The sequence below is a fragment of the Podarcis filfolensis genome (assembly GCF_964270895.1).
Source record: "Podarcis filfolensis genome assembly, chromosome: 3".
Classification (NCBI taxonomy): domain Eukaryota; kingdom Metazoa; phylum Chordata; class Lepidosauria; order Squamata; family Lacertidae; genus Podarcis; species Podarcis filfolensis.
Window position 1 is genome coordinate 103,835,896 of NC_139606.1, and position 26,305 is coordinate 103,862,200.

Here is a 26,305-nt window from a genome sequence, read left to right on the forward strand (position 1 = left end):
CCGTTCTTCCCCATCCCTTTTATGGATTCTCGACCCCACGTACGTCAAAGCAAAACTGGAGCTCCGCCCAGGAGTGGCGCGCGCATGCTCGGTTGGCTCCGGAAGGCAGAATGGAGGCACAGGACTAGTGGCGTGGGACCTAATTCCGGGTGAGTGGAGGCGGCCTCAATGTCTCCTCATTCCCGGTGTCGCATTGAGCATGGCCATAATGCCTGCCTGAAAAACATTTCCGTTCCGGGGTGGGATATAGTTTCCTGGAAAGCCTTGTTAGTTAGACCCCTGCAGCTGCCGTAGACGTTTCTCTGCAAAAGCCCTCCTCCTCCAGCTGCAATATACTTTGCAGGGATTTCTTGGAAGTAAGGGCTGCTGAAACCAGACTCCGATCCTGGGTTCGGATCGGAGTCCAGTGGTGCAACCCCTATACATACCTACTCGGAGGTAAGACCCGTTAAACTCAACGGGACTTACGACCAGGCAAGTGGGCGGAGAGGACTGCCGCCTAGGTGCGTTTCTTGCAATTAAGGCTATTGTCCTGTGCCCTTGAACATCGTGAAATTTACATCTGTGTAAGCTGGGGCACAAGAGACTGCTGATGCTCCAAATACCCTGCCCTGCCACAATCCTTCATTCTAACCCCTTGGGGGATGAGGTGGGGTATTAGTGGTGGTATTCACATAAATTTTACTCAGAGTACTCCCTTTTAAACTAATGGACCTAACTTAGGCATGTTCATTAACTTCAGTGGGAGGGATGGCTCAGCATGAGACTCTTTAATATTTATACTCTGAGAAAAAACTTGGCTGAATTGCTACCCTACGCGTCTCAGAAAAGCTCTTTGAGTGTTTTTCCTTTAATTATCAGGCACAACAATTAGAGGAGAATAATAAAGCGGGTGGCACTGTGGTCTAAACCACTGAGCCTAGGACTTGCTGATTGGAAGGTCGGCGGTTCAAATCCCTGCGACGGGGTGAGCTCCCGTTGCTCGGTCCCAGCTCCTGCCAACCTAGCAGTTCAAAAGCACGCCAGTGCAAGTAGATAAATAGGTACTACTCCGGCAGGAAGGTAAACGGTGTTTCCGTGCACTGCTCTGGTTTCGCCAGAAACAGCTTAGTCATGCTGGCCACATGACCTGGAAAAACTGTGGACAAAGTCGGCTCCCTCGGCCAGTAAAGCGAGATAAGTGCCACAAGCCCAAAGTCGTTTGGGACTGGACTTAACGGTCAGGGGTCATTTACCTTTACCTTTAATAAAGACTTGTGATGCTCCCCTCTCCCCCAGATGAGGGAATCACTGCTCCTGTGCTGTCCTAGAAACTGTTTGCTAACAGAAGTAACCATTGAGTTCAGTGAAGGTTTGCAGCCTAAGCATGGGAATGCAAGCACTATGACACTCTTCCCATCGCCAGCGATAAATTTTCTTGTGATTCAAAGCACACTCTGCATGTGGATTTCATCCTGTTTTATACATTGAAGTGCTTTCCTTAGAGAGACACCTCACAAGTTGTCGTACAACTCCTGGGATAATGCTTTGGAATAAGATGGTTCCAAGATTCTCCCCAGTTCTAGTTATCTCTATTTTGGCGGCATAATGCGTTGAGCAAGCATAGGGAACCTGTGGCCTCTAGACATTGGACTACAACTCCCATCATCCCTGCTGGCTGGGGAGATAGAAATGGGAGTCAGCACCATCTGAATGGCCACAGGTTCCCCATCCTTGGAGTAGTGTCAATTAGTACCTGGGAAAGCTGGGTTTGGATCCTGAATCACTAGGTGATCTTGGGCCAATCACCACCTCTCCCCCTAACATCTCTTACAGGCTTGTGAGAATCAAATGGAACAAACCCTATGTATATCACTGTAAGCTTCTTGGAGAATGGGTTGGATTTTATTTTTTTTACAGAACAAATAAAATGGTTGTTTTCAGCTTTCTCCCCGGAAGTAGTGGCACTTATCCCAGCAAAGCTTTCTGTCTGTTTTGTGTTAATGGTTTTTATTGCTTACGTCACTTCACATGTATCAGTCAACTAATAATACTTCCGTTTTTCCCCATCTCTGCAGCAGGAACAGGTGTTACTGATAATGGCTGTATCTAGCTTGATCCGGAGCTTTGGGTCCCTGCTGTTGTCCTCAAGCCCTCGTCTCTCCCAGGTACAGCAGCCACGTTGATCAGTTTCTTATCTTTTTCCATTGTGGGTTTGTTATTGCATGCACTGTGTATATAGAATGTTCTCTCTCTGGATATAATTTTGCTGTGGACCTTGCAGCGCAATTAAACTTGCTTATTTTCCTGACACCAAAGCCTTAAATTAAGTTTGGAATTACCAGGGCTCAGCCTAGAAACCAATTCTGTTTTTGTTGTTGCTGTTTGTTTTAGGATATGACCAAATGACGCATGCAGATATAATAAGGAAAAATTCTTATGAGCATTTGTTTTCTGCTCTCCTGAGTAATAACAACCAACACCCCTCTCCCCCCAAAAAATCTGAATGTAAGGAGAACAGTGTTTTGGCTTGGAGGTTATGACATCTAATACAGGATTCAGTCCCAGCCCCTTCCACTGTAGAACTGTTAAGCACCACAAACTTTTCAAGTGTTTTTGACTCTGTGTTTTGCAACAACTGCTGCATTTTTAACACGTTGCGGTGGGATAATTTTTTCAGATCTTTTGCATAGTAATGCATTATATTACTATGGTTTTTAAAAAAGGGTCTGATGTGGTATAAGGCAGTTCCTTCTGTTCCTAATTAAATTAAGCCTTGCTTTCAGAACTAAAAAATAAATAAAAATTCAGATCTTTGCTGATAAGATTGTCACTGCATTTTAAGGCCACATTTCCAAAGCACAATAGACAGTGAAGGAGTGTGAGATTATGGCCTAGGTTACCAACCTTTTTAAGACCATGGGCACATTCAGACAGAAAATGGACACAGAACAAGCTTTAAAAGCACATAGAGCTGAAGGGGGGGGAGTGCAGCTCTTCTAGCTTTCTCCTTCAGCTCTATGTGCTTTACAAAGGAGGAAAAGATAAGTCATTCTCATCACCTTATGACCAAGGGGGGCAGTGATAGTGGAGGACAAATATGTTTTGTGAGCGCTAAGGGAAGACCATGCTGGAGACTTCTGGCGTAGATCTAATTCAAACACACCCTGAACATAGGAATTAGGGTAGAAAATCCAGTTCACGATGCTTGATTTCCACCTTTCCTAGATACCTGTGCCTCCCAAGCCCACCTGCCTTGCTGGCCTTCTCCATGCATACCGTGAAATCAGCACCTCTGCTGTTGTATCTACCTCTGATCCACTGTGGAAATGCAGGATCAAGTATACCACAAAGCCCATTGGCATGAAAAAGACAGGAGGGCGAGACCACACAGGTATGTTTGCAGCCCCTCACAGCTGGACTGCGCTCAAGTGAGCAAAGGCAACCTTCTCTGCCAGGAGAGACCAAGTAGGGGGAAAAGCCAAGTCCTCTGACGCTGTTCTCCTATGGCAAGGAAATTTCTTTTTAAAAAACAACAACACAGTTTTTGTTTTAAATCTTTAGACTACGTTAAGGCAGGTGTGGGCAGCCATCTTCTCTCAAGGACAACTTGTTAGGGGCTGAATACTGGCAGCAAGATGGGAATGTGCTTTGGGAAGGAGGTAGGAGGGCTCTAGGACCCTGCCAGAGCCCTGACGCCTCTTCCCAAAACCAGGCGCAACATTGGGAAGGCAGTGGAAGTCCAACAATGACTCTGAGAATGAGTTGCTGGATTAGATGGGCTATTGGCCTGATCCAGCAGGTTCTTTTAATGTTCTTGGGACTGCTTTTTAACTGAAGGTGCTCAGGATCGAGCCTTGGAACTGCTAGACACAAAGCTTGTGCACTGCCACTGAACTGTGACCCACCTCAAAGAAAATGGTGGATGCCAAGCTCCAGTTAGGTGGAGATATGTTCTTCCGATCATTATGCTTAGCATTTGTATCGTGCGTTTCGAGTGTACAAAGGACTTCACATAAAGTAATTCTTACAGCAACCCAGCAGGCCAGCGTAGCATTATCCAGGGTAGTTATCTCCATGTTACACATGGGCGACTGGAACTGGAACAAAGAGGACAATAGTTTTCTTAAAGCCACTGATTGAACTCATGGGTGAGGTGAGAATTTCCATATCATAGCTGCACCAGCGCTCTCTAATATTTTTATTTTGGGGATTCATTGACTCAAATAAGAAGTGCTCGAGTCAACTATCGAAATATTAATGAAGCAACTTTACAATAAGGACTCTTAGCTAAACATATTGTATTGTTCCCAAGTCAATATGAATAACAATCTGGGCATCTTTTGGTTTCTGTTTCTAATTCTCTTTTTTTTATATATAAATATTTATTAAATTTTCCAATTTTATACAAACACAAAAAGAAAAAGAAAAAGAAAAATATTAAAAACAAGTCAATTTCAGTAACAATTTTTCAATAACATGTTTCTTTGACTTCCTCATACCTCCCCTTCTTGTTTTCTAGTTCAACTTGTTAATCCAGCAAATCCTAATCTCTTAACATTCTTTTTAAAATAACACCTTATTTTCCACTCAACTTTTTAAATTTAATGACTTAAACAATTTTAATCCCGGTTTCTGTTTCTAATTCTCAAGTTAATTCCTGCTTCCCCCCACCCCACCAAGTGTATACTAACCACCATGAGGACTAGATGCTTGCTTTTGAAACCTGGAAGCTTTTAGTCTTGTTTCAGGTTTTACCTTTGGCCAGACCTAACTTCTGACAACTTTCATAGAGATAGGGTGGTTGCTGGGAAGCTTGGTCCAGTATTTTTATCTATCCATTTGACTGCAATGTGTGATGCTGAATGAGCTCCATGTCCGTCACAAGGTCGTATCCGGGTGCATAGAATTGGAGGCGGGCATAAGCAGCGCTACCGCATGATTGATTTCCGAAGGCTGAACTATGAAGCTGGACAAGAGCCTGGTTCCTTTGAGGAGAAAGTGGTTCAGGTGCGGTACGACCCATGCAGGTGAGTAGCAGACACGTGGTCTGGAGACTGTGATGGTTTTTTTTCCTTTTTGATACTTGGTAATGAGGATGACAGCTTGAGCTGACCGTGCCCTCTTGGTATCTCTTTGTTATTGCCCACGGCAGATCTGCAGACATAGCTCTCGTGGCTGGAGGGAAGAGGAGACGGTGGATCATTGCGACAGAAAACATGCAGGCTGGTGACATCCTCAAAACTTCAGGACAAATTGGCAGGATGGCAGGTAAATCTGGAGGACGGTGTCCCGTTCTGGGTGCCACATTTTACGAAGGACGTTGACCAGCTGGGTAATGCAGGTGGCAAGGACTCTGAGAAAACCAAGGCCCACGAATAGTTATTAAGAGCTGAGTAGGTTTAGTCTGGAGAAGAGAAGCTTTCAGAGGAGAGAGGGTAGCTCTCTTCAAGTATTTGAAGGGCTGTCTTTCAGAAGATGGGAGCAGGCTCAGTCTCTGTTGTTCCAGAGCGTAGGGCTGGAACTAATGTGTGGAAATTGCAGGGAAGCAGATTTCCTAACAGTAAGAACAGTTTTGACAGTGGAACAGGCAGTGGCTCCGTCTGCGCCATACATTTAATGCAGTATCATGACGCTTTAAAGGGTTACGGCTTCCCCCAAAGAATCCTGGGAACTGTAGTTTGTTGAGGGTGCCTAAAGTTATTAGGACATCCACTTTTTCCTCCCCGCACAATATCAATAACTGCATTGATTTTTAACTCTATTTTTATTGCTGCTTTTATTTCTTAAACTGTAGTTGAATTTGATGTAATGCACTAAAATGCAGTAAGAGGTGAAAGCAGCAATAATGATACAGTTAAAACACATACAGCATCTACGCATAGCACATCACAATTGCTACAATGGACGTCAAAAGCATTTAAGTGGTCCACCAAGACCACCAGCAATTTTCAAGTGATCCATGGGGGGGGGGGGAAATATTGAGGAACTACTGTTTAAATGTACAGGGAAGCATTAGCATCCGAAGCTCTGTTCTCACTCCCACCCTTACATTGGATGGCCCTGTATCCATAACAGGGCCTTTTCAGTGGTGGCACCAACATTGTGCACGACATTCCTTGTTCTTGTCCACCTGCCGAAGGAGGACAGACTGAGGCTGCACACTTGGGCCTTAGTTCTACTTGGAGTTTTTGTGCCTTGGCTGTTTTCGGTGTGAATATGGTGGTGGAATTTATTTATTTATTGTCTTCCAGTGTCGGCTAACGAAGGAGATGCCTATCCAGTTGGGGCTCTGCCAGTAGGGACCCTGATCAACAATTTAGAGAGCCATCCCGGGAAAGGAGCGCAGTATATTCGAGCAGCAGGTCAGCACCAGATCAAGGCCAGAAACAACTTTGAGGGAGGTAGCAAACCTGGGCAGGTGGTCAGAATCAAGACAGTTGCCTCCTTTTCCTCCCTTCCTTTTCAACTAAAGGAGAGAAGGTTAAATCTGTTGGAACAAATGTAGTCTGTGTCCCAAAAGAATCTTATTCTGCCTCCTTTCACACACACTCCCCCTTTTTTATAGGAGCTGCCCCTTTTTATTCTTACTTAAGGATTTATAAACTGCTTCACAACAGAATGTTTCTAATGCGGTGTACAACACCAAGTTCCCCCCCCAAACATTTAAAGTAAATCTTTTGGGGAAGTCTCCATTGGTAGTCCCCCATTCATTCAGTGTTGTGGGCCCCAGCCTGTGGTATCACCTCCCGACTGAACCTTGCTGAACTTCAGGCACACAGCAGAAAATACTTTCTTATTCCAGTAGGAATTCTAAGCTTTATGATCAGGCATCCCCAAACTCTTCCCCCCTGCTGTTTTGGGACTACAATTCCCATCATCCCTGACCACTGGTCCTGTTAGCTAGGGATGATGGGAGTTGTAGTCCCAAGACAGCTGGAGGGCCGAGTTTGGGGATGCCTGCTTTATGATGAACTTCTTGCTGTTTTATTCTCTGTATGTTGTTGTTGTTTGTATACTGCTTAGAAATGCTAATGATTATTATATAAATGCCTTGAATTTTTTTAAAAAAAGGGGGGACCCACACTGCTTTGTGGGAGATCAGGATCTGGCCAGCAGTTTGTAAAGAAGCTTATGGGGAATTCGCTTCCAGTAAATGTGAGCTGGGCTGAGTCAAAGCATACTGAAGCCCTGCTGATGCCTTGTTCTTGCTTCCAGGCACCTGTGGCGTGATACTAAGGAAGGTGAACGAGACAGTCATCATCCAGTTACCCTCCAAGAGGCAAATGCAGGTAAACAATTTGGGATGCAACAGGCAACCTCCTCTGAGGGTGGTTAATTATCCTGTCACTCCTAATGCAGAGAAGCAGCAGAAGCGGCTTTCCTCAGAGGACAGTGGTTTGAAGGAGGCAAGTACAGAGCAGCAAATCATGCAGAGATGCAACAGGCAGCCTCAGCCTGTTGTAAGACAAAGTACAGTGGTACCTCGGGTTAAGTACTTAATTTGTTCCGGAGGTCCATTCTTAACCTGAAACTGTTCTTAACGTGAAGCACCACTTTAGCTAATGGGGCCTCCTGCTGCTGCTGCCCCGCCGGAGCACGATTTCTGTTCTCATCCTAAAGCAAAGTTCTTAAACCGAGGTAATATTTCTGGGTTGGCGGAGTCTGTAACCTGAAGCGTATGTAACCTGAAGCGTATGTAACCCGAGGTATCACTGTATATGCCGCCACGTGGCAGATGGCATCTGCTCGCTGACCCATCCATATGGCAGCCTTCTTCAACCTGGTGCCCACCAGATGTTTTGGACTACAGTTCCTATCAGACCTGGCTGGCGTTGCCAGTGGTCAAGTGGGAGTTGTAATCCAAGAAAATACGGAGGCCACCAGGTTGTATTGGTTGTATTGTTTGGGCCTTCTGTGCTGAACCAAGTTGTCAATAATAATAAGAATAATTTTTTATTTATACCCCGCCCTTCCCGGTTCGGAAAACCGGGCTCAGGGCGGCTAACAACAAATTTAAAACACTTAATTGATGCAACAAAAAACAGCATAAAATACAATATAAAACATGGATAAAAATAAATTCAGGATTCAAAAATCAATTTAGGGGGGAAATCCATCCAATAAACATTAGATGATCACCAGGGCTAGCTGGCTAAATTAGTCCTATTTGGGCCAGCGAGGAGACCAGGGGAGAATTAGCTGTGGGTTCCCAGAGCGGATAATCTTCATAAAAAGGGGAGGGAGAGGGAAGGAAGGGGAATAAAAGATCAGGCTAAGTTCAAATTGAAAGCCAGGCAGAATAGCTCTGTCTTACAGGCCCTGCGGAAGGAAGTTAAATCCAGAAAGATCCAGCAACATGTAAAAATCGAGGGTGTAATGACGTATGAAGCTTCTAACGTTATCATTGCTCAGTCTACACTTTCCCACATAGGTTTTGTACGAGTTAGGCAATGTGTCTACTGAGGTTCTTCACCCCTGGTTTGTATTCCTGCTCCATAACCTTTCTCACTCTTACAGGTGATGGAGACCTGCATGGCAACAGTGGGCCGCGTTTCCAACGTTGACCACAACAAGCGGATCATCGGGAAGGCTGGTCGGAACCGGTGGTTAGGGAAGCGGCCCAAGAGTGGCCTGTGGCATCGCAAAGGGGGATGGGCGGGCCGCAAGATCAGGCCCCTCCCACCCATGAAGAGCTATGTCAACATCCCATCAGCGTCTGCACACGTTTGATGCCTGTGTCTGTGTTGTCAGTGATTCTGTAGGATTCTGTCAATAAAGGCTATCCTCTCTGACATGTAAACTCAGCTAAGGTTGCAGAGTACATCCCTTGTTGTTGTTTGTTAATTTATTTACCGCTTATATGCCAAAATGGCCTCTGTTGTTTAGTCATTTAGTTGTGTCTGACTCTTTGTGACCCCATGGACCAGAGTACGCCAGGCACTCCTGTCTTCCACTGCCTCCCGCAGTTTGGTCAAACTCATGCTGGTAGCCTCGAGAACACTGTCCAACCATCTCGTCCTCTGTCATCCCCTTCTCCTTGTGCCCTCCATCTTTCCCAACATCAGGGTCTTTTCCAGGGAGTCTTCTCATGAGGTGGCCTAAGTATTGGAGCCTCAGCTTCAGAATCTGTCCATCCGGTGAGCACTCAGGGCTGATTTCCTTCAGAATGGATAGATTTGATCTTCTTGCAGTCCACGGGACTCTCAAGCGTCTCCTCCAGCACCATAATTCAAAACCATCAATTCTTTGGCAATCAGCCTTCTTTATGGTCCAGCTCTCACTTCCATACATCACTACTGGGAAAACCATAGCTTTAACTATATGGGCCTTTGTTGGCAAGGTGATGTCTCTGCTTTATAGATTACAGCTATAAAATCAGTACAAATTGCAGTGGGGCATTAAAACACCCTCAGTTAAAATATATAACAAAACAGGATTTAATAGCATAACCATTTTAAGAGTTAAAATAATAACATCGGAAATTGGTTCAGGGGAGTGCTTGCCCAAACAAGTGTGTCTTCAGGAGCCCTCAGAATGCCAATACTGATGTGGGCATCTCATTTCAGCAGGGATGGCATGAAAAAGCCTGCCTCTCTGTTACCATAAACTGATAATCGTACAGTTCTGGCAAAATGGGGGATTGTTGAAAGAATACCGTAAATCCCACTGGAGAGAACAGTTTACTGGGGCTGACACACTAAACAACCTAGTCCTAGTCAGAATTGGGAGGATCTGAACCCATTTAAGTTGGTGTGCTTAGGTTTAACTGACTCAGTACGGAATCCGATTGTTAGGGTAATGTGGGCAGATTGCGATGCAGTACGAAAAAAATTGTGGTAGAGTGATGCCTTAATTAGGATTAACTAAAACGTCACCCCAAAATAGCAAGCGTGCTTTCACCTCCAGACCAGAACCCTTATGGCTAGAGGTTCAACAAAACATAGGGAGTGGGTAGGGAAGGGGGATAAGAAAATCTGGGCATGATTCAGGAGTAAAAGCCTGCATCTTGTTGAGAGTCTTGAGATGCAATGAAAATGTTGGGAATCTGACATACAGTAATAGATATAGGTAGTGCTCAGAGCCATTACCACAGCAAATGGCTCATTTGACCTTGCACCTGTGATTACCTTGCCCATGGGGTGAATTAGGCTGAAGGAAATTGAACCCTTTCTATGCCCAGCTGCTCCAACAAATGTTAGACTGAATTAGGCTGCATTGCTACACCCATTTACCTGGGAGAAAGCCTTGTGGAAATCAGTGGGACTTACCATTGAGTAGACTCGTATAGAATTGCAGCGTCAAGTCTCTGCTAGATGCAAAATGAATTTCATGATGCAGAGAGGCTGCAGAATAGCAATGGCAATTCTGCATGTTCAAAAATATAAAACTTTGCATTAATACCTGTGGCATCTTACCTGTTTACTCAAAAGTATGTCTCAGTTGTGCTCCATGGGGGCTGTTCCTCAGTGAGTACACAGAGGATTGCAGTTTTAATACTTCTTAGTAGGGAGCAAATCTCATTGAACTTAATGGGATTTGCATCTGAGCAGACATGTATATAGGACTGCCCTGTAGGCACCCCTAATACGGTTGACACACCTCAGGTGAGGCATGATGATGACATCTTTTACTATGGTAAAATATTTTTATTGCCCATCCCAGGGATGGGGACTCACTGAAGTTACATATGTATTCACAAGCATCCACATGTTTGCACACCCATGCAAAAATAATTCTTTATCCAACTGATTTATAATCCCAGCTGTTTTAGAAAGCCCGGTGTGGGTTTCAATTCTGTTTTTAGTCCATTGTATTGCAGGGCTTTAAACTTCCTGTATTTAAAAAAAAAATACGGCTGCTGTTTATTTTTTTAAGTAATATTATTGTTTTATCTTTTTCGGCCAACCCGCTTTTGAGATGTTCGCCTCCCTCTTGCAATCAGGAGGCATATAAATTTAATGAAGCAAACAATTAAAGAATATAAGGGGGGAAATGCATAAATAATACGCTTTAATCCAACAAAGCCAAAAAAAAAAAAAATAAAGGAAGGGGGGAATAAAAAGAGATATTTTGTTCCATCTGTTCTTTGCAATGAGACGCTCCGCGAAAGTAATAAGTTTGCCTCGCGACGGCAGCCGTAGTGCGTCAGTGGGAAGGCGGGACACGAGCAGGAAAGGCGGAAGAGGTGAGGCAGCTGCTAGGCTGGATAAAGTAAGGGAGGCTGCCGACAAGGCTCGCCCGCCCGAAGGGTTGCGGGTAGCTGTTGCTGTTGTTGTTTTGCGTATGTGTATTCATGTTGTGAGGGTTTTTTGGGGGGGGCGGGTTGCGAGTGAGGTTAGCCTATAATCTCGAGGCTTCCGGCGGGATCGAACCCGCAGCTGTCGAGCGTCCAAGGCTCGCGCGCCTCCTGCGTTCCATGGGGACCCCGGCCCCTGCCGTCGCTTCAGGAGACCCCGTGGGAACGGGGCAGCATTGGCTACAGGTGGCCGAGCCCGAGCTGCAGCTGCAGCGCGGCGCAGCGTTATCACATATATATGATTGTTGTTGTTGTTTAGTCGTGTCCGACTCTTCGTGACCCCCTGGACCAGAGCACGCCAGGCACTCCTGTCTTCCACTGCCTCCCGCAGTTTGGTCAAACTCATGCTGGTAGCTTCGAAAACACTGTCCAACTATCTTGTCCTCTGTCGTCCCCTTCTCCTTGTGCCCTCAATCTTCCCCAACATCAGGGTCTTTTCCAGGGAGTCTTCTCTTCTCATGAGGTGGCCAAAGTATTGGAGCCTCAGCTTCAGGATCTGTCTTTCCAGTGAGCACTCAGGGCTGATTTCCTTAAGAATGGATAGGTTTGATCTTCTTGCAGTCCATGGGACTCTCAGGAGTCTCCTCCAGCACCATCATTCAAAAGCATCAATTCTTCGGCGATCAGCCTTCTTTATGGTCTAGCTCTCACTTCCATACATTACTGCTGGGAAAACCATGGCTTTAACTATACGGACCTTTGTTGGCAAGGTGATGTCTCTGCTTTTTAAGATGCTGTCTAGGTTTGATATATGATAACATATGTGTGTGTGTGTGTGTAGCGCAGTCTCATTTTATCATCTATCTATACCTTATCATTATTTTGTTTATTTATTAAATCTATAAAGGTAAAGGTACCCCTGTCCGTACAGGCCAGTCTTGCCAGACTCTAGGGTTGTCCGCTCATCTCACTCTATAGGTCGGGAGCCAGCGCTGTCCGCAGACACTTCCGGGTCACGTGGCCAGCGTGACAAGCTGCATCTGGCAAGCCAGCACAGCACACGGAACACCGTTTACCTTCCTGCTGGTAAGCAGTCCCTATTTATCTACTTGCACCCGGGGGTGCTTTCAAACTGCTAGTTGGCAGGTGCTGGGACTGAACGACGGGAGCGCACCCCGCCGCGGGGATTCGAACCGCCGACCATGCGATCAGCAAGTCCTAGGCGCTGAGGTTTTACCCACAGTGCCACCCGCGTCCCTATACACACATAGTCAGAGCCTCACATAGTCAGAGCCTCGCCGTAAGCTTTGCAGCCGGCCCAAAAATAAATCTAAATATCAAAAGGAGCCCAATTCATTGGATACAACATTTGCAGGCTCAAGCCCTGATAGATTTGGACGTCTTTATGGTGCTGCCCTTTCTCTCTCTGCTACAAACACAGCTGCTCCTCTGGATGGCATCCTAACCGTACTTTTTGAGTGCTTTTTAACTAGAAGCTGATCTCAACTGAAAAGTGTTTGGGTAGAATATGCTATATGGGATAGATTGGCAAGATCCCACGCTGGCATGTGCAAGCTAGCACATTTGTGCAGCCCTATGGGATGCGGATGGCGCTGTGGGTTTAACCACAGAGCCTAGGACTTGCCGATCAGAAGGTTGGCGGTTCTAATCCCCGCGACGAGGTGAGCTCCCGTTGCTCGGTCCCTGCTCCTGCCAACCTAGCAGTTTGAAAGCACGTCAGAGTGCAAGTAGATAAATAGGTACCGCTCCGGCGGGAAAGTAAACAGTGTTTCCGTGCACTGCTCTGGTTTGCCAGAAGCGGCTTAGTCATGCTGGCCACATGACCCAGAAGCTGTACGCTGGCTCCCTCGGCCAATAAAGCGAGATGAGCGCTGCAACCCCAGAGTCGGTCACGACTGGACCTAACGGTCAGGGGTCCCTTTACCTTTATGGCAGCCGTGGTTTTCAAACATTTTGGGTGGCGGGCGGGTGTCCCTGGTATTCCTCAAGAAGGACGTCTTTAACAGGTTTGTTGAAGGATGCCCATCTTACAGACCTTGAACTGTGATGTGAAGCTGCAAAGAGGATTCTTCTTTAATAAAGAAATATGTGGTCTTCATAATTCCTTAAATAAAAATGTAGTTTAGGTGCATAATCTTTCATAGACTATTCCAGTTAGTGTTAGATGCTGAAATGAATAGAACAAAATTTTTAAGGCAGTTTTTAACCTCAGCTAGCTGTTGTGCATCATTTATAATTACAACCATTATTTGCCTGTGTCTTGCATAGATCCAAACCAGCCTGTCTTCAAAACAAACGAAAACTGCTTGTTGAATCATTAAAATAACACCTCCGAAAGCAACAGTAGTGTGGTACCTTTTATCTTGACCTATACACCACAAAATTGTGTGCAGGCTTTCAGGTTCATTAGATTTCTTTTTCAGGCTGGATGTTAATTAAAAGAATATAAAAACATGCTGCCTAACAAGATGACATAAGCCTCATGTGTGGTTTGTCTTCCAATGGAGTGTAGAAGTTGTTGACCCAATTAGGTTAGATTGTGCTATATCTCCACCTGTACAACAAGATCACTGAAATGAAATAGTAACAGGCAGTCTCCCTTTGAAAATATATAAGCTAGCAAGTTATTCACATCTGTCTCTAGGACAAATACTTGTCCAAGATAGGTTGCTTATAAGTGGGGGAAATGAATGTAAGAGTAGAAGACAGCAAGCACGGAATAATTTGAGGGAGAACACATGCTTAAATTCCAGTGTAGCATTAGGTCACACCTCATTAGATTACAACAGCTTTCACTTTTGTGCTGTGTTGACAGTGAATTACTTTTTGCCCAGCTTCATCTATGGTCACGAAGTCTGTAGTGAACTAAAATTTCTCTATAGAGAAGTACACTGAAGAGAAGTATACTTCAGTCGGATTTCCATTAGGAGACAATAAAGTTCTATAGGTCTTCTTGAAACCCTTTGGTATGGAACAGCTTGTCCGTATTCCAGAATGCTATCTTTAGAAACAAATAATTAGTGCAAACTGTTATAGATGCATGTTCACTGTCAGGCTTCCTGACATTCACAAAATATGTTGGCCCTGGTTGAAGTTGTTTGAAGGGGCAGTCCAAGTTGGCATGAGTGGATATAAGAACATAAAAATAGCCCAACTGGATCAGGCGAGTGACTCATCTCATCCATTGTTTTGTTCTCACAATGGCCAACCAGATGCCTATGGGAAGCCCAAAGCAGGATCTTCGTGCAACAGCACTCTCCCCATGTGTGATTGTCAGCAACTAGCATTCAGAAGCATACTGCATCTGACAATGTAGTAGAACCTACTACTAGTAGTAATCATTGATACTTATATCTTTCATAAATTTTCTTAATTCTCTTTTTCACCCATCCCAGTTGGTACCCATTGCTTCCTTTGGCCACAGTGAATTCCATAGTTTAAATATACTACTACTACTACTACTACTACTACTACTACTACTGCTACTGCTACTACTACTGCTACTACTACTACTACTACTAATTATTATTTGTACTTCGCTCTCCCTGGCTGGAGCCGGGTTCAGATAACATCATATACGGTAAATAACACAGTATACATAAAAACAGGCATCAGTTAAAATACACCTTAAAATTAATTCAGACAAATTAAAATATGCACTGTGTGAAGAAGTTCTTTTCTTTTGTCTGCCCTGAATCTTCCCATGTTCAGCTTCATTGCATGGTCCAGAGTTTTAGTATTCTGAGATCCAGTAGGAAGAGAGGTAACTCCAACAAGGATCTCAGCTATTTGCCGAGTTTGAGGAATGTGTCATCTTCCTGGGGTAGTATTTTCTAACAGCACACTGAACATGCCGTAGTTGTGTCTCAAAGCAATGTTCCTGTATTTTGGGCTGTCTTACTCAACGTTTCTATAGTCCTCTATTTAGAGGTGGTTCCAGAGGACGTGACCTGCTTCTCTCTGTACTGGCAGGTGCTTTCCCTGTCATGGTGATTGAGAGGCAAAATGGGAATGTGTTAGTGCATCTCGGACCCAAGATTCAGAGCTATCCTGAGGAGTTAATCCGGCAGCGCCGAGGTCACAATGGGCACGTTGAATACCTGATTCGCTGGAACCTGGAAAATGGTACAGGAAGTAGGCCTGGCACCTGTTCAGCAGAGAGCAGCATGGAGAATTTCCTGATGTGGATGTCGGCAGATGATGCCTATGCCAACTGCCCAACACTCTTAGGCAAGAAGACACCCAAGGAAGAGCGTTCACGCAGAATATTCCCTCCCGATGTCACGTTGGATGAAGCATCTCTTTCGGAGATGAAGGCCGATGTCAGGAACTTAGTGCAGCGGGCTGCTTGGCAAATGGCCAGCACCACAGTCCCTCAGTCCTCCATTCTGAACACCATTCAAGTGCTCAGTGCTTATGCCAGCATTGGCTCCTTGATGGGCGTCTTCAAGGAAATGGGTGCCCTCAGTCTGCTGATGAAGATGCTGTGTAACGAGGAGGAGCAGATCCGTCGCAGCGCAGGCAAGATCCTGAGGGCTCTGGCTTCGCACGATGCAGGTGAGACTCAGAAGATTTGTTCTTTTTTAGGGACTGACTCCAGTTATGATGCAATTCCTGTCTACGGACCACACTAGCCCTTTGTATTTAATGTGCAGGGTTTTTAAAAATGCAACTAGCATCAGGTGGTATGTGTGTACTGATTATCAAGATTGCAGCAAGCATGAACAGATATTTAATCCTTTCCTCCTGTGCAGCAGTCCTGAAGGAAAGTCCTCCTCTCAAGCTGGTGTTTGCAGACTCTTATTGGTGTCAAGGGTGGGATGGGGGAAAGGTTTCTCCTAATAGAAATACTAATTTTAGAGGAGGGATATTCCTCAGTCCACAGAAGGAGCCAAAAGGGTTAAATTCCCTCCCTGCTTGCTCTGATCCCATTAATTATCAACCTCACCGGGTGATGCTACAAGTCTGGTTTGGACCTAAGGCTTCTAAAGTATCTTAAGACATGTTCTTTTGTAAGTTGCATTAAATGACAGTGCCTAGTCAATACTATCCTCATCCCCCACCAATGTAAACAGACACTATCCCCTCCCCCCCTTAATATCCTATGAAAATTATTTCTTGTTCAGCCTTGGTTAATACTTCTAATAAATGGTTGAATTACTAAAAAATTATAGGGTGACTGTCAGTTATGATTCCCAAAGCCATATTAGGGCACTGGCTTTATTTTAAATGATGAGAAGTCTGTTTGCATTTGATGACTGCACCTCACAGTCGCAAAAAGGGACACCCCAGACATTTTCTTGCCTGGAACCTAGTATGCACATTTCTGCCTCGAGCATGAAGAGCTGCTCTGTGTGGGCAGAAGCATTTTGCCAGTCCCACTATGCCATACTTTGGCTTAGAGTAAGGTCATTACTCCCGTCTTTCGGTCCCAGCTCCTGCCCACCTAGCAGTTTGAAAGCACCCTTAAGTGCAAGTAGATAAATAGGTACCGCTTTCTAGCGGGAAGGTAAACGGCGTTTCTGTGTGCTGCGCTGGTGAAGGCTCACCAGAGCAGCTTCGTCACGCTGGCCACGTGACCCGGAAGTGTCTGCGGACAGCGCTGGCTCCCGGCCTCTAGAGTGAGATGGGCGCACAACCCCAGAGTCGGACACGACTGGCCCGTACGGGCAGGGGTACCTTTACCTTTACCTTTAAGGTCATTAACTGCTTCCTGACTTAGTTTTTTGTCAAGAGTTAATCCCCTGAGCCTCATTCTGTAAGCTGCTACCTGGAATTGCCTCATTTTATGTATTTTATTGCGTATGTCAGTGTGAAAGAACCGACCCCCCCCCCCGTCTTACTGTGGAGACAGGAGTTCTGTGAGCAAGAAGATGCTTTAGTACACATGCAAAGGAAGCACCATATTAGATTATCTCTGGTTTCAGGAAGCCGAGCCTATGTCCTCTTGTCCCTGAGCCGGCAGGATGGCATTGAACAACACATGGACTTCGACAGCCGCTACACCCTCCTCGAGCTGTTTGCAGAAACAACATCCTCAGAAGAGCACTGCATGTCCTTTGAGGGGATCCCCCTTCCACAGGTATTAACTGACCTAGATGGGGCTGCTTCCAGTACAGGTCTGGAGGTATATTCGAGGGGGGTGTGGGCGAGATAATTGTGAAGTAACCTGGAGAGAGGTCCAGCGCCGAGGGCCTTCTGGCGGTTCCCTCGCTGCAAGAAGCCAGGTTACAGGGAACCAGGCAGAGGGCCTTCTCGGTAGTGGCACCCGCCCTGTGGAACGCCCTCCCACCAGATGTCAAAGAGAAAAATAACTACCAAACTTTTAGAAGACATCTGAAGGCAGCCCTGTTTAGGGAAGCTTTTAATGTTTATTAGGTTATTGTATTTTAGTGTTCTGTTGGAAGCCGCCCAGAGTGGCTGGGGAAACCCAGCCAGATGGGCGGGATATAAATAAATTATTAGTTGATTAGTTGATTAGTTTATTTATTGAAGGCAGGGGGACAAGTGCACAGAGATCCCCCTATTACTTTATTTATATCCTCTCTATTTGCACGTTCAAGGTGCCTCACAAAATCAGCCTTGCAAAAAGCATCACCAACCCTGAATATGTTTTGGACTGCTGTTCCGAGCCGTCACAGCGAGCGGTCAGGGCTGATGAGAGTTAAAAGTCCAAAATAATTTGGAGAGCTGGGAAAGGCTGATTTAAATCAAGGAACTTTAAATAATGGTCTCCATCAGCAAGGAAGAAAAGGCCGCTTTAAATAATGGATGTGAATCAAGTTTACATGGCTATTTCTTCATAGTTCTTCATCTTCTTCCCTGCTCCAGATTCCAGGGAAGCTGCTGTTTTCTCTGGTGAAGCGCTACCTATGTGCCACCTCCCTCGTGGACAAACACCATAGCACCACAGACCCGGGAGGGGAGCATGAAGCCTCTGAGCCCTTCAGTGCGTGCTCCGGGGACAGCAAAAGGCTGCAGCGCGAGTTTGACTTCAGCATGGCCATGGCCAGCCTTGTTTCAGAGCTGGTGCAGGCCATGGGCTGGGATCGCGGTTGGCAGCTCCGGACCCTCAGCAGGAAGCCGCCCTGGGCAGCTCAGTCTATCTTCCAGTCCCAGGCTCCCAGTGGCACCACCGTCCTGCCAGCCGCTCGGCTCCCCCAGAAGGAGACTGGCACTTTCAAGCTGCGCTCGGCCTTCCCCAGTCGCAACAGCTACGTGGAGTACGTGCAGGAGAAGCTGGTGCGGGGCATGCGCATACGCATGTTGGAAGACTACGAGAAAGTCTGTGCGGGAGACGAAGGCGAGTTCCTCCAGAGCAATGACGGCACGCCACCCATCCAGGTATTGCTGAGTTTGGGGGCAAAGCTGGGGGAGGGGAACATCCTGGCTTCTGGGACCCAGCCTTTCTCAACCCGTGGGTCCTCAGATGTTGTTGAACTACAACTCCCATCACCCCTAGCTAGCAAGGCCAGAGCTCAGGGATGATGGGAGTTGTAGTCCAACAACATCTGGGGACCCACAGGTTGAGAACCACTGCCGTAAGCTATGGAATTTTGATGTTTGGGGATCTCGTTGGGTTTCTGAAGCTGTTCTGGCCTTGGTGGTATGAGCAGCAGAATCACCACTGTGTCAAGAGGAGGGTTTTGTTCTGACTGGGGTGGGCCTCTCTGTTGTACAGCCCGGACCCTGAGGTCCAGCACCGAGGGCCTTCTGGCAGTTCACTCATTGTGAGATGAGAGGTTACAGGGAACCAGGCAGAGGACCTTCTCAGTAGTGGCACCTGCCCTGTGGAACGCACTCCCATCAGATGTCAAGGAAATAAGCAACTACCTGACTATTTCATCTGAAAACAGACCTGTATCAGGAAGTTTTTAATGTGTGGTGTTTTACTGTGGTTTTAAAATTTTGTTGGAAGCCACCCAGAGTGGCTGGGGCAACCCTTTCAGATGGGTGGCATATAAACAATAAATCATTATGGCTGCTGAATCGTATAAGGGGCAAGATCAAATTGCTTGCAGGACAAGTAGGCGGAGTCTTCTTCTTTTTTATGTTGGCCCCTGTTTGTTTCCAGGTTTACTGGGAGTCTCTGGGCCGCACATACTGGGTGCATTGGCACATGGTTGAGATCATTGGTTCCTCGGGGCATGCAGATGAGAAAGCCCAAGAAAAGTTAACCAGCCTTACAGCTTCTCTGAGACGGGACACAGGTAAGGCAGTGCTGGAATGCTATAATAAATAATAATAATAATAATATTTTTTTATTTATATCCTGGTTCAAAAACCAGGCTCAGGGCGGCTAACAACAAATTTTAAAAACTTAGTTGTAAAAGCAGCATAAAATACAGTATAAAAACATGAATAACAATAATATTCAAAGTTCTGAAATCAATATAGGGGAAATCCATCTAATATGCATAATTAGATGATCACCAGGGCTAGCTGGCTGAATTAGTCCTACTTGAGCCAGCGAGGAGGCCAGGGGAGAATTAGCTGTGGGGTCTCAGAGCGGGTAATCTTCATAAAAGGGGAGGGGGAGGGAAGAGAAGGGAAATAAAAGATCAGGCTGAATTCAGATTAAAGGCCATGCGGAATAGCTCTGTCTTACAGGCCCGACGGAAGGAGGTTAAATCCTTAAGGGCCCTAGTCTCCTGGGACAGAGCATTCCACCAGGTCGGAGCCATCACTGAAAAGGCGCTGGCAGAGGATAGTCTGACTTCCTTAGGGCCTGGGACCTCTAATCTATGGTTATTCATGGACCTTAAGGTCCTCTGTGGGGCATACCAGGAGAGGCGGTCCCGTAAATAAGAGGGCCCTAAGCCACAAATAACATTACTGGGCTTACTGTTCAGCTGATCATTCATGGTTCTAATCTCTGTCTTTGAGCTGCGTTCTTGCTGCTTGCACTTTCTCTGTAGGCTGGCTTCAGTCCATTCTTTCCCTGGCTCACTTGAGTCATGAATAGGTGAAATGGACTGTTGAAAGGATATTCCCCTCTCCCCTTCTCCATTATCAAAGCTCAGCGATAAGAGCACATGCTTTGCTGTCAGGAACGGGCTGGATGCTGAGAAGCGAGGTTGGAGGCTGACTTAGGAGAAGGGATCAGTGATCTGGCTTAGCCTGTAACAACCAAGAGGCGAGAGGCAGAGGCAGGAGACGCTGCAGGATTGGAGAGTGAAGAATCGGTGCCAGAGGAGGGAGAGAGAGGTCAGGCTGGTATAGGGTCAAGGGCTTCCACACCTCCTCCTGCTGCCCCCACCTCTCCTGCTCCACTGTCTCCCTGGACCAGGAGAGGGTTGAAATGGGAGGAGCAGAGGCAGGTTACACAAAGGCGTAGTCTCTGCTTCTTTGTGTGCAACTCGGGTGGGGAAGATACATAAGTGGAGGTTGAGGGGGGTGCCTCTCTGTCGCAGCAACTGCCTCATCAGCTGCACATCTAGGAGCAGCTGAGAGACGTCGGACTGATGGACATGCCTTTTCCTAACTTGTAGGTGTACTTTTGACAATAAAGAGTTAAATCCTCCCTCTTGGCATTCCTTGCCTGACAGCGCCGGCTCCAGGTTCAGCCCCTGGCATTTCCAGTTAAAAGGGTCAGCTAGTAGGCGATCATCATCATCATTTTATTTGTATGCCTCCTTTCCCTAGTTAAAAACAATGCTCAAGGCATAATGACCAAAGTCATAAACAATAAATAAAGTCATAAACAATAAATAAAGCATATAAAAAAAATTTACAACCAAATGGAAAACAATTTCCACATAAGTAAAAATCTAAAACTAAGAATACAGCATTAATATCACAGTTTAAAATGACATAGGTAAAAAATAACAGGAATTAAAAAAACAAAGGCAAAAGGTTTCCCACCTGCCTTCTTGGATTTTCCCATTCCCCGGCCATCCTGGAACAGTTCTGCCAGTCAAGTGTCAGGAATGCTGAGCAAGATGAACCAACAGTCTGGCTTGTTACAAAGCAGCTTCCCATGTTCCTTCCTATATATGACATCAGAGATTACCATATTTTTCGCTCTATAAGACGCACCAGACCACAAGACGCACCTAGTTTTTGGAGGAGGAAAACAAGAAAAAAAAATTCTGAATCTCAGGAGCCAGAACAGCAAGAGGGATTGCTGCGCAGTGAAAGCAGCGATCCCTGTTGCCGTTCTGGCTTCTGGGATAGCTGCACAGCTTGCATTCGCTCCATAAGACGCACACACATTTCCCCTTACTTTTTAGGAGGGGAAAAGTGAGTCTTATAGAGCAAAAAATACGGTATTTCTCTGGCTTTGAATTCATTGAAGCCTTGGACTCAAAGCTCCTCTCACCCCTGAGCTCAGTGCATGGCCTTAGGACAGTCGCTAGGCCTAAGCCTCCCATCTGTACTATGGAGATGAGAATACTGGCTTACCTTGCACAAACATTTGTTTCATTATGTTAATTTATTAAATCTATACCCTGCCCTTGCTCTCAAAGGAGCCCAAAGACGGCACTTGGAAGTGTCATTATATAACAAGAAATTCAGTTGGTTTCCCATTTTTTCGTTACATTTCCTTTCCTTCCCCTTTGACCTGTCCATTAGCAGAGCCAACCTATATCTGCTTATCTGGGAGTAAGCCCTGTTTAACTCAGCAGGACTTGCTTCTGTGTAGGCGCACCTATAGGAGTGTGTTATAGTGTTAAAGTTGCTTTGTGGGGTTGGAAAAAAATGGCTGCTTCTTCCACCTGGACCAGGTTGCTCTGCAAGGGGATTTTTGCTTTGAAGACAGCATTTAAAACGACGTTCTCTTGAGAAGCCATAAAACACCCCTCTGTTATTTTGTGCTCACCTGCAAGCTAACCAGGCAACGTACCATAAACCGCTTCGGGGCCTGTACTCGGCGCCATACCTGACGGATCATATGAAGGAGAAGTCTGAGACTCTGAGCCGGGCTGAATGGTGGGAGCTCCTCTTCTTCGTTAAGAAGCTAGAACAGCAGGAGCAGCAGGAAGTGGTCCAGCTCATCCAGCAGAACGAGAAGGTAAAGGGCTGGGAAGAACCAGTAGTGGGAGATTCATTTAAGGTAGGAATGAGCCGGTGCCTCTCTTACTTCTGTTGCTACTCCCTGTTCTAGGAGGAGAAGGTTCTGAGTCTGGAGATGTAAGATGTCAGAAGGAACAATGTATCATGTATGGTGGGGATGTGAGAAAATCAAAAAGTTCTGGGGTGGTATTCATGAAGAATTAAAAAAGATGTTTAAAACAACATTCAAGAAAAGATAATAATAATAATAATAATAATAATAATAATAATAATAATAATAATAATAATAATTTATTTATTTATTTATTTATTTATTTATACCCCACCCTTCCTGGTTCAAAAAACTGGGCTCAGGACAGCTAACAACAAATTTAAAACACTTAATTGTAAAAGCAACATAAAATACAGTATAAAAACATGAATAACAATAAAATTCAAAGTTCAGAAATCAATTTAGCATTAGATAGTCACCAGGACCAGCTGGCTGAATTAGTCCTACTTGGGCCAGCGAGGAGGCCAGGGGAGAATTAGCTGAGCGGGTAATCTTCATAAAAAGGGGAGGGGGAGGGAAGAGAAGGGAAATAAAAGATCAGGCTGAATTCAAATTAAAGGCCAGGCAGAATAGCCCTGTCTTACAGGCCCGACAGAAGGAGGTTAAATCCTGAAGGGCCCTAGTCTCCTGGGACAGAGCATTCCACCAGGTCGGAGCCATCACTGAAAAGGCGCTGGCAGAGGATAGTCTGACTTCCTTAGGGCCTGGGACCTCTAATCTATGGTTATTCATGGACCTTAAGGTCCTCTGCGGGGCATACCAGGAGAGGTGGTCTCATAAATACGAGGGCCCTAAGCCACAAAGGGCTTTAAAGGTCAAAACCAGCACCTTGAACCTGACCCTATACTCCACTGGGAGCCAGTGCAACTGGAAAAGCACTGGGTGAATATGCTCCCATGGCAGGGACCCCGTGAGGAGCCTTGCTGCAACATTCTGCACCTGCTGGAGTTTGTGGGACAGTTTCAAGGGCAGCCCCACGTAGAGCGAATTACAGTAGTCAAGCCTGGAGGTGACTGTCGCATGGATCATTGTGGTCAGATCAGGGCAGGAAAGGAAAAGCATTTCTTCTAGGTGTAGTGACAAAAGACATCCCCAATAATAATAATAAGAGTTCTTATACACGACAGCTGCTGCCAGGATTCTAGTTGCAAAAAACTGGAAGGGGTCTCTGTACATCAAATCTTTCTCTCTGTATTTCAAGCTGCCAGTGCTAGACGAAGAAGGCCTGATCCCGCTGTCTGTCTCCGTAGAGCTAGCTCAGAAAGTGCTGCAGTTCCTGAGCAGGCGCTGTCAGGGCAACGCCCAAAGTGATCTGTGCAGCTCCCACGTCTATCTCAAGTATTCCTCCAGTGAAGGAGGGACAGAACAAGATGGACAAAAGGTGGACCTGGCCCCTGCAAAGTGTGGCAGCCTTTCCAAAGCCATGGGGTCCAGAAAGACAGAGGAGGACTCGCTGTCTACCGAAGAGCCTTCTCCAGCTCCATCCGCGGAAAAGAAAACAGACACCCAGCTGGTTCATGAGCTCCTCAGAGTGGAAGGACTTTCTTACCCAGAGACGCTGGATGAGAAAACCAAAGGTAAGTAACTGGCAGACACTGGGACTTAATTTTGCTTTCAAGAGACTTCGCCTTGGACTAAAGTAGATGTAACGGCAGGAGCCACCTAAAACGAGAGACTTGTATTGAGTCCCCCTCGCTCTCTATAACCTTTGTGTAGCTGAGCTTGTCCCGTCACAACATTTTGTATTTCCCCCATTCATTGGCTGAAGAGGGCAGAAAAGCAGAACATAGCAGCACAAGGGAAATTTTTTATCGGGCTTCTGGAGAGAGGCCTACTTTTTCCCGCAGCAGCAACCTCGTGTTTCTTGTCAGGCCTAGCTTGGTCTTTCTTATCTGTGTGCCTGTGAACCAGTGGGAAGGTGGTGTGCAAGACTCATTTGCCCAACGTGGGGCTTGAACCCTCAACCCCGAGAACACAATCAAGTTTCTGGTTTGATAATAGCCTGGGTAGCTTCTTGTCGGGGAAAAAGGAATGCTAGGGAAAGCCTCTAGGGACAAAAAGGTTTTGTGTGCTGTGGGTGACTTGGAGGAGGAGCAAGCAGGTGCGAGGATGCTGAGATGAAACTGACTGAAGGACCGTTGTGCTGATAGATCTGTTGATCAGCTTTCTGCAGTGTGAAGCTGGTCGGGAAGAAGAGCACCATCGAGCAGCTCTCCGATGCCTTGGAGAGGATCCAGAAGCCCAGCTGTGACGCCGAGCAGCAGATGGCTGGTCTCAGATTCGCCATCAGCATCTTGGAGGAGGAGCTTGAGCGAGAGAGGCAAGAGAGGCATGTCGTCAGGATGGAGTGTGAGCTCTCCAGAAGGTCAGTTCTGGTCCCCTCGGTCTTTCTTTTTTAATGTCCACTGCTTACTACAGGTTCTGGGCATAGGAAGGAAGCTGATTCAGGACATTCTTCCATCTAGCTCAGTAACATCTACACCAGGACTGAGGCCCGTTTTTATTTATTTATTTCATTTATATCCCACCCTGCCTCCCCCAAGGAGCCCACGGGCAGCGAACAGATACAGGATTTAAAAAAGAAAAATGAAGCAAGCACATTCTGAAATGGCCTAAAAACAAATTACGATTAAAAAAACATCTAAAGTGGCCACGGCTGAAACCATCCTAAAAGCAATCACAATTAAAAACACTCCCCCATTCAGTGCTCTGAAGGTTGCCAGGAAGAGTATTCTTCAGCCCACCAAATTACTGGGAAAACAGGGATGTTTCCAAATTCCTCCTGAAATAATGACGGAGATAGGAACACCTCACTAGGGAGGGGGATTCCGCAACTGGGGAACCACCACTGAAAAGGCCCTGTCATGGGTCAGTACGACCTGGACAGTGCCTCTCTCTCCCAGAGTTGGCATCACCAATTTATTGACAAGTTCTTTTCTATTCAGTAGCAAGAAGTATTTGCCTTGCCTGGCTCTGTGTGCTTGGGGCCTGGTCTCCAGCCGTCTGTTGAAGGGCCAGGCTCCTGCGGTGACTTGCCCCTTCTGCTGCCCACAGGGAGAAAATGGGGAGGTTGCTGGTGGAGCTGCTGAGTCACCGAGTGGAGGAGAATCTGGTGATGGTGTTGGCACTACAGATGCTATGCAGATTCATGGCCAAGTATGACTGGCGGGTCCTCTTTGCCCTCGGAGGGGGGCTGCGCTCCGTGCTACAATGCATGCAGAAGCACTCCACATCTGCATCGGTGCAGCAGGCTGGCTTAGCGGTACGTTTCCTGTCGTATACTGTATGGTTTGGGTGCAATGTAATTTCATGAACGTGCATTGCAGTGGTTTCCAGTTGCTGGTCTGCAGTACGTACCCTTCGACTGCCCAGTATATTCCGTTTCTGGGTGCCATGCAGATCACGTGACTTGGGGGGGGGGCAGGAAATCCATGACTTTTTGACAAACGAGATTGCTAATTGGAAACCACTGGTCTACTGAATTTACAGTTCGCCATTCCTCTCCCTGCTTTATTCCTTGCCATTCAGCCGCTGTCTTTCTCCCCCAGGCGTTGAAGATACTGTTGGGAGCTGGGAACTGTGAGCTACCAGGAGGCTGTGAGAAGCACTACCCTCTGAAACCCTCAGATGCCCGGGCAATGCAAGAGATCTTCGCCGGCGTCGGTCCTGCTCCCAGCAAAGTCCCTGGCAGTTTGCTCTGCGCCGTCCCTGCTGCGATCGAGAAGATGCTGAGCACACCTGGGTAAGGTTCACGGGGGAATCTGGGCAAGGCAAAGGAGCGTTCGTATCTGATGCTTTCAAATTATAAGGAGGAGGGAAATTTATAGAAGGAAAATGAGAAAGGGGAGAGAGAGAGGAGATATAATTTTTAAATTGTATGAATATATATACCGTACTTTTCGTGTATAAGACTATATTATTTTTTAAAAAAATTATGCTAAAAAGTGGGGGTCACCTTAAACATGGATAGTGCATAGGGTGGACGTTTGATTGGTTGC

The 26,305-nt window shown here is 46.2% G+C and overlaps 2 protein-coding genes across 6 annotated transcripts in view; both read left to right on the top strand.

Annotated features, from left to right (window-relative positions):
- Positions 1-34: 34 nt before the first annotated feature.
- MRPL2 (mitochondrial ribosomal protein L2) lies at positions 35-8,786 on the top strand. The gene is made up of 8 exons (XM_083605550.1): positions 35-149; positions 2,058-2,147; positions 3,208-3,373; positions 4,868-5,009; positions 5,135-5,250; positions 6,234-6,344; positions 7,198-7,271; positions 8,500-8,786. The coding sequence occupies exons 2-8, from the start codon at positions 2,079-2,081 to the stop codon at positions 8,710-8,712; spliced, it is 891 nt and encodes a 296-aa protein (XP_083461676.1). The 5' UTR covers positions 35-149; positions 2,058-2,078; the 3' UTR covers positions 8,713-8,786.
- Positions 8,787-11,115: 2,329 nt separating this feature from the next.
- LOC310758450 (cullin-9-like) overlaps positions 11,116-26,305 on the top strand; it is a 32,937-nt gene continuing 17,747 nt past the window's right edge. Inside the window, exons 1-10 of one of the 5 annotated variants that reach the window (XM_083604725.1) lie at positions 11,116-11,167; positions 15,212-15,796; positions 17,167-17,321; positions 18,071-18,583; positions 19,314-19,449; positions 22,069-22,253; positions 23,509-23,884; positions 24,471-24,672; positions 25,362-25,569; positions 25,856-26,049. In XM_083604725.1, coding sequence (XP_083460851.1) covers positions 15,226-15,796; positions 17,167-17,321; positions 18,071-18,583; positions 19,314-19,449; positions 22,069-22,253; positions 23,509-23,884; positions 24,471-24,672; positions 25,362-25,569; positions 25,856-26,049 — 2,540 coding nt within the window. In that variant the 5' untranslated portion in view covers positions 11,116-11,167; positions 15,212-15,225. Of the gene's footprint in view, positions 11,264-12,528; positions 12,549-13,231; positions 13,246-15,211; positions 15,797-17,166; positions 17,322-18,070; positions 18,584-19,313; positions 19,450-22,068; positions 22,254-23,508; positions 23,885-24,470; positions 24,673-25,361; positions 25,570-25,855; positions 26,050-26,305 lie in introns of those variants that run through there. The other 4 variants (XM_083604726.1, XM_083604727.1, XM_083604728.1 and 1 more) reach the window with 4 other exon arrangements.